The 12,200-nt window shown below is 42.0% G+C and overlaps 1 protein-coding gene across 1 annotated transcript; it reads left to right on the top strand.

The window, feature by feature from the left end:
- The first annotated feature begins 4,960 nt into the window (after positions 1-4,960).
- On the top strand, positions 4,961-6,563 carry LOC135701222 (uncharacterized). The gene is made up of 2 exons (XM_065221998.1): positions 4,961-5,256; positions 5,317-6,563. Exons 1-2 carry the CDS (start codon positions 5,226-5,228, stop codon positions 6,561-6,563), a joined length of 1,278 nt encoding a protein of 425 aa, XP_065078070.1. The 5' UTR covers positions 4,961-5,225.
- Positions 6,564-12,200: the final 5,637 nt, after the last annotated feature.

Genomic DNA, 12,200 nt, shown 5'->3' with positions numbered 1-12,200 from the left:
GGATGATCCTAGATCGTCCATTCGACACAAGAATAACAGACCTCCATCAAGAGGCAGAAATTCCCAAAGTACATTCCAAAATTGATGATATGACAACCAAATTTATTCAAAAATGCAATCTTTCTGAACATGCTTTAATAAGCAATTTGTACATAGTAGGTTAAGTGTATATAGTAGAGTAGGTTAGTTTTAAGCTGTAAATAGTAGTATTAAGTAGTTTCTCTTCAAATTCTAAAAACAAAACAAACCAATCCCACCAAGGTGGTCGACCGTGTACTAAGTCTAGGACTAATTCTGTAAAACAAATTTTGAATTTTGCCCATACCTAAAGATGAAGAAAGCAATTAAATCACTTAGTAAAAATTTATATGGTAATCGTCCAAGTTAAACTAAAATAAAGATCATTTAAACGAACGAACGAAATCGATATCAGTTCTGATTACGCTCTCGCTGTGTGTGATCGTGGAATAGCTGGATATTTTTGAGAAAATCAAACTGTGCCATGTCGCAATACGATTCTGCGCTGTACATGCGCAATCTTCGAAAGCGATTGAGGGGGCAAGGAGCAGAGGACATCCCGAAGCGACCCAAAACTGCTGCCGAACGAGTTCGCTGTTTTCGGGCCAAAAACAAAACAGCTGTATCTAATGCGTCATCAACTATCGCTTGGGACGCTGGCGAAGGGTCTTCAACTCGAGGTAGGAAATCTTGATTATTTATTAGCCGCCGTAACAAATATGTATTTATGGTAGCAAAGTTCTACTTCTGTTACCGTTCAATACCATTCCGATTTGGAGAATCTGGCAAATGTCTTCTTACAATTTAATTTATAAACATCGACGTTGGCATCATATCAACCTTTTATTTGTTGAATGTATTGCGATCATTATAGTAACCCTTTCACGAATGAACTTTTAAGCTGTTAGTAATCGCTGTTTTTGATGAACCCTCTCTTGCACTTGAAAAGTAACGTTTCTGTGTGATTTAAACATTGTTTTAAATGTTCGATGCAATCAAGCTTTAGTTATTTACTGTTCTCAATATTGATAAACAAAAGAAAGTATGGATTTTAATTTCTAGAATTGATCAGCGAACCTATAAATTACTTGAGAACAATATTCGATTATGTGATTATATCAGATACGATTCTATACTATTTCCTGGAAATCATTGCACGGATATCTCGCTTCCCGGGTAGTTGATTCGGATGATAACCCTATTGTAAGATTGTCATTTCACGGAACGACGCATTTAGTTCTCAGCATTATTCTGACATTAGGTCGACATTGGTTCTTAATTAAACTTTGATGTGAAAATGATGTCAGCCCAACGTCTAAATGGAATATACTGTAAACCGTTTATTTTTCTTCAACCCAGCATTACCCCACCTTCAACTTGACGTAATCTGATATCAGCCCTAACTAAATCCGACATAAACCTGACAATAGCATAACTATAACATTTATCCAACATTGGTTTTGAATGATCTTTTTCCCAGTTTCATGCCGTCTACATTTCATGTTTTTGGTAAAAGAATGTTCAGGAAACCGGGTTATTCCGAGAAAAGACATTCCGGGAAATGTCAAAATCACAGCTCCGACAATAAAATTTCTTGTTATGAACTGGGGGGGGGAGGTGATGGCCAATCAGCCTACTGCTCATTCTTGTATGAAATTGGTTCCAAACGTAAACAAGCCCTGTAGGTTTCATATGGCTTGTTTACGTTCGGAACCAGTTATGCGAGGTAGGCGACGATTGTTCGTATATGACAGCCACCTCCCCCCCTTGGTTATGAAGCATTATCAACAGAAGGGATGTTATTTACAGTGAAGTTCAATATTCTGGAGTGATTTTTCAATAGGTCGCAAGTATCACTTTGCCTCAGCTGAGAAAATCCAATTATTTTATTTCGATTTTTCATGGATTCTGCTGCATTTTACTAATAATTCATAATGCATAGTTATTGAGAAATGATCGATTTATATATTCGATACATATTGAAAAGGTTCATTTAAAAATTTTATCCAGCCACTTATAAGAAGCTTTTCATAAACTACGCAGACAGTGTATGGGGGGTTTGGCAATTGTTCACGGTTCATACAAATTTTAAGAATTGTGTATGGACAATTGTCTACGCATGGGGAGGGGGGTCAAGAATACCAAAAAACTGTCTACGTAGTTAATGAACAGCCCCTAAGGGAATTGGAAAAGAAGATAGATTAGTTATCGATCTGCCATTGTCCAAAGCACTGAATTCTCATCAAGTGAATGAGCGAAAATGATTTGTTTAATGATGTTGAAAAGTTTTTTTGTACAAACAAATGGGTCACCAACTGAAATTTATCTGTATTTATCTGTCAAATCTGTCAATAGGTGCAGTGTGATTAATTATGTTCTTGATACTTCATAATCTATATGCTGTGCTCCGTGGTCGAGTTATCTAACAGCGCAAAGCGTTTTGGATAAAACCGGTGACAATAGTTATTTTTCGATCAGTGGTGACACGAGTCATGGAGTTTGACTTTTTTTCCTTAACATTTGATACTTTTCGCAATGACCATTGTGTCGACACACTCAAACGAACTGGCAAGCGGCAAAAATGTCATTGCTTCTTAACTGAAGCAATGAAATTGGGTTGTTAGCGGAATGATTTAAATAAAACAGCAAGTAAAGGTTATCTTCCCTTTAATTCCACTTAATTAATTTTGGTATCCATGACAGATACGTATTTCGACTACAATGTGCAGTTTTCATCAGTGTCGATTCCACTTAAAATCAAATGGAAGATAACCTTTACTTACTGTTTTATTTCTAAACTGTTTTCTGCCAGCGACAGAACATTTTTGCACAAAGAAGCAGACAAGACCGGCTGCGGGCGCGACATAAATTTATGTCAAGTAGAATGTTGCTGATTTCTTGCTGCATTTATTTGATGTTTATTGAATGGAATTAAAAGATGAGAATGAATACTAACCACTCATAAGCATAGATGTTAAAATTAGCGTAAATAAGGGAGTTGGTTATTTACTGTCACATGCAAGCTTGCAGCTAAAATGTCATTACAATAAACTGCACAGCAAAAAATTAATTTTGATATCACATGGATGCACTTCAATCGTTTCAAAAATATGGTGTAATAATACTTGCCAAAAAGGGCAAAATTATCATTAATACAGTACATGAACTGACATTACGCTGCTTTTACTGCATTTGTTTATTTTTGTGGCCATAAAAATTACATGAGATTTTCGACATGATTGAAGCGTATCCTAATGGATGTAATATTAAAATTTATTTTTTGCTGTGTGTTTGGAAAAAATAGGCTGCGACATTTGATTTATTCTCTATCTCCGTGGTTTGCAATGTAGTTATACACGACCGCCCGAGGGGCACGCACTAGACTATCAATACTACGCAGCCTGCTGACAAAATATTTAAAATCTTGCCATTACTGCATTCATTACTTTAAATACACTCTTAATTTCCATAAATACCAGCAGAATTTTAAATTTAAATTATTTTCAATACATTTAAATTATTTTTAATTACATTCATTATCATTAATTATTTGTTGATTACTTTCAATACCGCTAAAAGTATTTAAATTCAAATTATTACTGTCATCAAAGTATTTAAATTACTGCGATGTATTTTAAATATCACGCACTCATACCTGGAAGTGCGCGCCCCTCGCGACCGCCCATGTGCTGGTTGTACAACATTATATTTACACTATGAGCAATATATTCGAAATAGAATATGCATTTTCACAGAATATTTTATCAACTTCAAATATGAAGAGCTTTTGAGTGTGTTGATTTATTTCCTTTTAATTCCGTTATTAATTGCTTATCTTTTGACAGATACGCGTATTTCGTCTACTACTTGCAGACTTCATCAGTGCCAAGTGATCAACACCACTTCACTTGGCACCAGTGTGGTCAGTTCTACGGATTTATCCGTAGATCTACGGATTTTTAGGTTTCCTACGGATCTATGGACCGACCATAACATTCTACGGATTTTCCAGATATCTACGGATTTTTTTAATAGCGCCGTAGTAATTCTACGGATTCTCAAAATTTTAGCTCACCCCCCGCTCACCACTTTCATTTTTTTTTTTTACTTTTTGAATGGCGGTTTTTGGGAAATGGTCATAAAATTTAGCAAGAATTAACGCAAAGGAAACAAATTTACTTATCTACTGATTGTACTCGATGAAAAGTTAACAACACTACTTGGCACTGATGAAGTCTGCAAGAAGTAGACGAAATACTAAATATCTGTCAAAACATAAGCAATTAATAACGGAATTAAAAGGAAATAAATCAACACACTCAAAAGCTCTTCATAAAGGGATTCCGTTAAGAGGTTCGACAAAATTAATATATTGAACTTCAAATAGTTGGATTTGTAATTTCAAATGGTTTTATTTGTACTTAAAACCATTTGAGGGTTTAGGACAAAGGAATGTTGCTTTTTCAAATGTGTGTTTTAGTGTTTCCTCCGCCGCGTTCTGTTGTTGAAGAAACAAACAGAGTGCAAGGCATCGTCGATGAACCAGGTGACAATTGTTTTATTCTGCCGACTTTGTTTAACAATGAAGCTGCTTTCGCCGGTGATGCTGTAGTCATGGAACATTTCCCCGATACGGTCATTATCTCTCCATCGCTTTCCGGTTTCGAAATACAAGCCGATATTGCCACGCCGTTGGAGACTATGGAAATCGATACATCGTTTCCTGAGCATTCAAGTCAGGGTGAGTAAAACCTTAAACTTCATAGATTTTTGACGAAAAGTAATCTCAAGTGCATTCGTTACGTAATTGAGGCGAAAATGTCAACGTGCATACAAAATAATTATGTTATTGTTATTATTCCTCTTTAGAGTCTATTTTACCACCAAATTTTGATCGCGCTAATCGTGAGTTCACGAAGCGGTTCATGGATAACGTGTTCGGTGCTGTATGCGACATATGCGACAGACTATGGTTTACCAATGATTTGAAACCATTGACAGAAGTGGGTGCGGCTGCGTTGGTTGACAGTGGATCTTTTCAATCCGTTGAAGGATTTTTGGCTTGCCAGACTTGCCAAAGCAATCTGAAGCGAGGAAAAGTTCCGGCTTTCGCAAAATCGAACGGTTTCGCATTTCCAGACAAGCCATCTGGACTGCCACCACTTGATGTCGTCACGGAACGGTTGGTATCCCCTCGGTTGCCATTCATGCAAATCCGCCGATTGCGATTTGCAGCAGGTAAAATGAAATTGCAATGCTTGATGACTTATAATTTATCAACTATGTTTTCAATTACAGGCAGCTATTCTATTATCGGGCAAGTGATCAATTGTCCCGTGGATGTTGCACAAATGGTACACTCTCTTCCCCGTCAGCTCGATGATGATCAGGCCTTCAACGTGTTCATCAAAAAGCACGTAATCCATAAGTCATCGTACTTGTCCGGCTTTATAAAGAAAACTACGGTTAAAGCGTGGCTTTCTTATTTGATTACGACACCACTGTATCGCCACTACGGGATCACAATTGATCAGATCGCCATAGATGATCTTGAAACCCCTGCAGTGGATCCTCAAATTGAGCTGGAAACCATTGCCGTGGATAACGAGACCGAATTGCTGCTCGGGCAACAGGAAACGCTCCTTTGGAATGAGGACAAATGCCTGGAGATCGCTCCCGCGCAAAACAGGGTTCCTCTGTCATTGATTTACGACGAGCACGGTGAAGAGCTAGCTTTTCCTGCCATATATTTCGGCCATCCACGGAAATTCAAGCCAGGTGTTCGGGTGACATATTTCATGATGGCATCCAGTGAAACTCGTCGCCGAGACAGGCGTGGGGCCAAACCACAACATTTGTTGTATATGGCAATGAAAGTTCTTCGCCTTAGAGTTTCCGAAGGCTTGCAATGCACTTTTAAGTGCATGGGGACCGCGAATATTACACGTGCCAACCTTAAGGACCGCGAATTCATGGAGCAGTGCATTGATCGAAATCTATCCTTCCTCAAGTCAATACCGAATTCAGTACAGTATTGGCAACAAAGGAAGAGAGATTTGTTCGCCATGATGCGACAATTGGGAAAGCCTACGATGTTCCTCACACTCAGTGCAAATGAGATGAAGTGGCCCCATTTGTTGAAGCTCCTACATCGATTGTCAGAGGGACACAATGGCAATGACTTAACAGATCCTATCCAGGAATTGACTGCATTACAAAGAGCAACTCTGGTCAATGACGATCCAGTCACGTGCTGTGTGTACTTCAACAAGCTGGTTGACACTATCATGCTCCTGCTGATGTCGCGGCACTACAGTCCATTCGGAAAGCACTATGTGGCCGATTATTTCAAGCGGATTGAATTTCAGCACCGTGGAAGTCCTCACGCGCACATCTTGCTATGGCTGAACAAGGATCCCCGGGAAGCAATCAGTGAAAATATGCCAAAAACCGTACAGCTGATTAAAGATCTCTGTTCCGTTAGCGTCAGAGATTTGCCGAATACTTACGGGTATCAAGTAAGATCAATGTTATTATGTATTTAATATTAGTTTAAAATTATCTATTTATTAAACCTTTTATTATTATAGGTCCATAAGCATACTTTCACATGTTTCAAGCGGAACGAAAACCACTGTCGGTTCAATATTCCGTACTGGCCGATGGATCGGACACTAGTTTTGCTTCCGATTGCGTCCGATGATAGCCGCAGGGATCGGCTCACCCGGAAAGCCAAGATAATGCGAGAGGCTCTGGAAACGAAAACATATGATACATTGGAAGCATTTCTTAGCGATTGTAATTGCACTCCTGATTGTTATCTAGCCGTCATTGGAGTATCAATTCGCCGTCCAACAGTCCTGTTCAAGCGATCCATGAATGAACTATGGACAAACCCATTCAACCCGTGGATAGCAAGCCACCTCGGCTCGAACATGGACTTGCAATTCATCCTGGACGAGTACACCTGCGCTGCGTACGTGGTTGAATACGTAAATAAGACCAACCGTGGAGTGAGCTGTCTCCAGCGGGATCTCATCAAGCTGCAAGAAGAGTTCCCTGATCAAGACTTCACCGCTCTCTTGAAGAAGGTCAGCATCAAGATGCTGAATTCTGTGGAGATGTCTGCTCAAGAAGCATCGTGGTATTTGTTACGTCAGCCGATGTCGGAAGCAAGCCGAGCGACGCAGTTCATTCCAACGATGTGGCCGCACGAGCGAATTAAGTCCAGAAAACGAAATCAGCGAATGGACGACGAAAGCATCAGTGACGATTCGACTGATGTATGGACTTTGAATATCATACAGAAGTATGAAGCTCGTAACGACCTGGAAGATCTGTGTCTAGCCGATTTCGCAGCCCTCTACCAGCAGCAACGCAGCAGCAACTCTTACAGGGCTCGGAAATTTCACCGAGTGTTGCAATGGTGTAGCTATGACATGTCGAAGCTTTCGGACTACAAGCGTGAAATGGTACTCCTCTTCGTCCCGTTTCGCAATGAGCTGTGTGATATTCTCGACCAAAACAAGTTCCTGCAGCTATACGATCAGCACGAACAGGCAATCCTTGCGAAACGTAAAGAGTACGACTGTGATCTGAACCTGGAGCAGATAATCGATGAGTACCTGAGGGTAAGCGTTGAGGAAACTCCAGATGCACAGGAGGCGGTAGCAACAGAAAAGGGTGATGAATGTACCAGAGCCATCGTGATGGAACCCAACGATGATGACATCCGCTTACTACCCACGAACGCTCTATCTGCCGTCATAAAACAGCGGACGACCGTTATGAGCAAGCAGGATTACTGTGCTCTGGTTCGCAAAACGAATGCTGAACAGAGAGCTCTTGTACTGCAAGTAATCGACAACCTGCATTGTTTTGATGACAGCAGAAAACCTCTCCAGTTGTTCTTTACCGGGCCGGCTGGATGCGGTAAAACGTTTACGCTCCATGTCCTGATGGAGACATATAATCGCTTTAGCCAGCAACATAATGCACTTAATAACGCCTATGTCGCCTGCGCATCGACAGGAAAGGCTGCCGTGGCTATCGGGGGAACAACTGTCCATTCGGCGTTCCACATAACCATGGATCGAAGACACCATGGGCAACTCCGGTTCGAACTCCTGCAGCTGTATCGACAATCGTTTGCCAACATCAAGCTAATAATAATCGATGAAATTAGCATGATCGGAGCAAACATTTTCAATACAATCCACACGCGGCTTCAAAGCATCACCGGTGATTACGATCTTCCGTTCGGCGGAAAAGACGTAATCATGTGTGGCGATTTCCGACAGCTTCCTCCGGTGAATGCGAGACCCGCTTTTAAGTCCGCGAACAACTCCATCGGTGGTGTAGCACTATGGCAAACGCTGGATTACTTCCCTTTGCGCCAAGTGATGCGACAAACCGATGTTGAGTTTTCCTCCATTCTAACAAAGATCGGAAATGGTGAGCGGTTGTCGGATTGTGAGACCAAGCTGGTAGAAAGCAGGTTCCGGACAGTCGAATGGTGCATGGAGAATGTTCCGAACGCAATACGATTATACCATCGCAATAACGCTGTTGAAGCGTATAATCATGGTGCCTTGAGCAACCGTGATGGATGGGATTGCACTGCCGAGGATGTAATCAGCGGATACCAAGACGCTGCTCAGCTAACCAGTGCTCGTACCAAACTACACAAAATGAGTGTCGCTGAAACAGGTTGTCTTCCATACCTTCTACGATTGGTTGTTGGAATGTCATACATGATAACGACCAACGTAGAAGTAGAGGACGGTCTCGTCAATGGAGCAATCGGCGAACTCAGGTACATTGAGCACACCGATGATGGCCCCCAGCAGTCTGCGTGTCGCTTGTGGTTCAAATTTGATAACGACGCTGTTGGTGCGAAACTTCGGGTGAAATCCAGGCCGCTTGTATTTTCAAAACCTGGCGTACTGCAACAAGACTGGACACCGATCTACAAGCGATCGGTCAACGTCAAGCTAAGCAGTGTAATCAAATGCAAGCGAATACAATTTCCCATCGTTAGTGCCTGTGCGTTGACAATTCACAAGTCACAAGGAGCTACTTTCGCGGAAATTGTTATCGATTATGACAAGAGCCAGGAGCAGCAGTTGGTATACGTCGCCATGTCACGTGTGAGTTCAGTGCAGGGGCTCTACATGACAAACTCCGCCAATTCATTCGTGTTTCATCACGGTAAGGGCAGCAACACCCCCAAGATGAAGGAACTCCGTGACGAGATGCAACGGTTAGAAAACCACAAATTGTTGACGCTCAGTGACGAGTTGATCGCGTTCTTCGATAACGCTGATCACTCTGTTATACTGATGACCCTGAACATCCAGAGCCTGAATGCGCATTCCAAGGACCTGTCGACTGACCATGTCATGACCAGAGCCGATTTCTTGGCGCTGAGTGAGACTTGGATGGACGACAATGAGTCTTCGGAAATATCAGGTAAATGAATTCTTTCAATTGTTTGACTTTATATAATTCTGCTTATTTTTTCTAGGTTACATATGCATAGCGAAATTCAAGCGAGAAAATGTGAGGGCAGGAGGCGTGGCCATTTACGAGAAGGCATCAATTTCACCAGTATCAACGTCGCACACGATTGTTCAGCTGGGTGAACGACATGATCCCATTTTCGTTGAAGCCGCAAACTATGGAGATATTTGCGCTGCGGAAATTCAAGTTGATGGGTGCAAAATGGTACTATTCAGCGTGTACGTTTCACCGAACACACCGATCAAGCTCGCCAAAGCGTTCATGGCTAGAAGCCTGACCCTCTACAAACATTTTCCAACTCCAATCATTGTAGCTGGGGACTTCAATATCGACGTCTCTAAGGCGGAGAACATCGAATTCATCGAGTTCATGGCAAACCTGTTGGATTTGAACTTGGTCTCGGATTCCCAGCAATCAACCACGTTGAAGGGCTCGTGTATAGATATGGTGTTTGCAAGGGATACTGCTCCACTTGCAACGAAAAGATACATCACGTACTTTTCGTACCATCGGCCGTTGTTCACATTGTTGTCTGCTGCAAATTAGTGAGACACGTCACACAAACGGGTTACATTTGCCAGTTGAGGGTTTCGGTCTTCCTCCGGTTAAGCTCTGTATTGTTCTGAAAATATCAATACGAGCATCACGTTGCCTTTGCCCGTTGAGTCTCTCGACGTTTCCTCCGCTTTAAACGAGCCCCTTCACAAGCAACAAAACGCCACACGTCTCTAAGGCAGAGAACATCAAATTCATCGAATTCATTGCAAACCTGTTGAACTTGAACTTGGTCTCGGATTCCCAGCAACCAACCACGTTGAAGGGCTCGTGTATAGATATGGTGTTTGCAAAGGATACTGCTCCACTTACACAGAAAAGATACATCACGTACTTTTCGTACCATCGGCTGTTGTTCACATTGTTGTCTGCTGCCAATTCGTGTTGCACTAATTTTCACACAGTCGGGTCACCTTTGCCGGTTGAGGGTTTCGGCCTTCCTCCGGTTAAGCTCTGTCTTGTTCTGAAAATATCAATACGAGCATCCTGTTGCCTTTGCCTGTTGAGTCTCTCGACGTTTCCTCCGGTACAAACGAGCCCCTTCACAAACAACAAAACGCCACATAGCTCTACTTCCTGCAGTCGCCAGCCAACCGCCTCTTCACAACCAACAAGCCGTGCTCTACTTTCTGCAATTATTTTTAATCATCAAGTAACCATAGGTAAACACTAAACCTCAATGACATTTTAGAAAATCTGATGCATTTTTATTTTCACTCATCTAGTCACAACCAACAAAGCAACGTCCCCTGTGTGGAAATAGAAACATCGCGACGATCAGCAAAATTAACAAAGCTTCTAATCCTGAAGCAACCGGGCCGAGACTTTTCCGAGTGCCCATTTGTCGTAGCGAAGTTGAGGTATCCTTCGCTGCGCCCTTGCAACCCGTCACAGCCACCGTGTCAATCCGTGTCCAGCAGCAGCCAGGCCAAGATTCTTCCAAGTGCTAATTCATCGTAGCACCTCACAACCAACAAACCGTGCCCCTACTTTCTGCAATAATTTTTATTTAATCATCAATTAACCATAGGTAAACACTAAACCTCAATGACATTTTCGAAAATCTCTGATGTATTTTTCATTTTCACTCATCTAGTCACATAACCAACAACCTTTGTGTGGAAGTAGAACCATCGTGACGATCAGCAAGAGGGACCAGCAAAACAGTAGCAACTAAGCTTCTAATCCTGAAGCAACCGGCCGAGACTCTTCTGAGTGCCCATTTCTCGTAGCGAAGTTGAGGTATCCTTCACTGCGTCCTTCCAACCCGTCGCAGCCACCTAGTCAACCCGTGTCCAGCAGCAGCCGCGCCGAGACTCTTCCGAATGTCCATTCATCGTAGCGAGGTTGAGGTTTCCTTCGCTGCGGCCATCATCATCATCTTGCAAAGGCTTTAAGCCTGTACTACCATCGGCCCTTTTCAGGGCCACCAACATTTTCCAAAAGAGTTAATTTTCTGCACATGTCCCAACTAAAATTCATATCAAAAGATTTTTTTCAGGGCAATCATAGTCATACTAAAGAGTATAAACAGAAAGAACCCCGCTAAAATTCCTATTCCTACATAAAACACAAGCTCCTGCTGCAGTTAACAAAAACATATATTATATCATACCACGTAGTCCTACGTCATCATTGCGTACAACCCCATTGGGCTGTCCCTTGTAGTTTTTTCTATCGCTGTGCAGAAATTATCCCTCCCAACGCGCTTTTCGTACTATGGCAACAGAACAGTGGGCGAAGTGGCGGGCAGGAATGCCAGTATTTCGTAACTTTTGTACTGAAGATGCAATTATTTTTGGACGGATTCTCTTAGTCATCCCACAATCCTGTGACAAGCTCCAAAGCAACGATGCCCTTCTGCTGCCTACAATTCTATTTGTTTTCCGTAAATTATAGCGCACGGACGTTTTTCTCATTCAAGTGAAAGCAGCAAATAAATCAATGCTCTTTTGATGGGGAAAACCGAGTGGGAATTTCTATAGAAAAGTCCTTCCGATTCGTCCATCCGGGGAGCGAACCAGACACAAAAGTTGGCAGCCCAACGACGGCGATGACGACAACAATACAACAACAGTTGCATCAGACAGCATCGTCTAAACTGA

This window comes from Ochlerotatus camptorhynchus, unplaced genomic scaffold (assembly GCF_037179485.1).
Source record: "Ochlerotatus camptorhynchus isolate MF236.1 unplaced genomic scaffold, CSIRO-AGI_Acam_v1.1 ptg000151l, whole genome shotgun sequence".
In the NCBI taxonomy this organism is placed as follows: domain Eukaryota; kingdom Metazoa; phylum Arthropoda; class Insecta; order Diptera; family Culicidae; genus Ochlerotatus; species Ochlerotatus camptorhynchus.
Note: the sequence above shows the minus strand (reverse complement) of the source record. Positions and strands in the feature narration are given on the sequence as shown.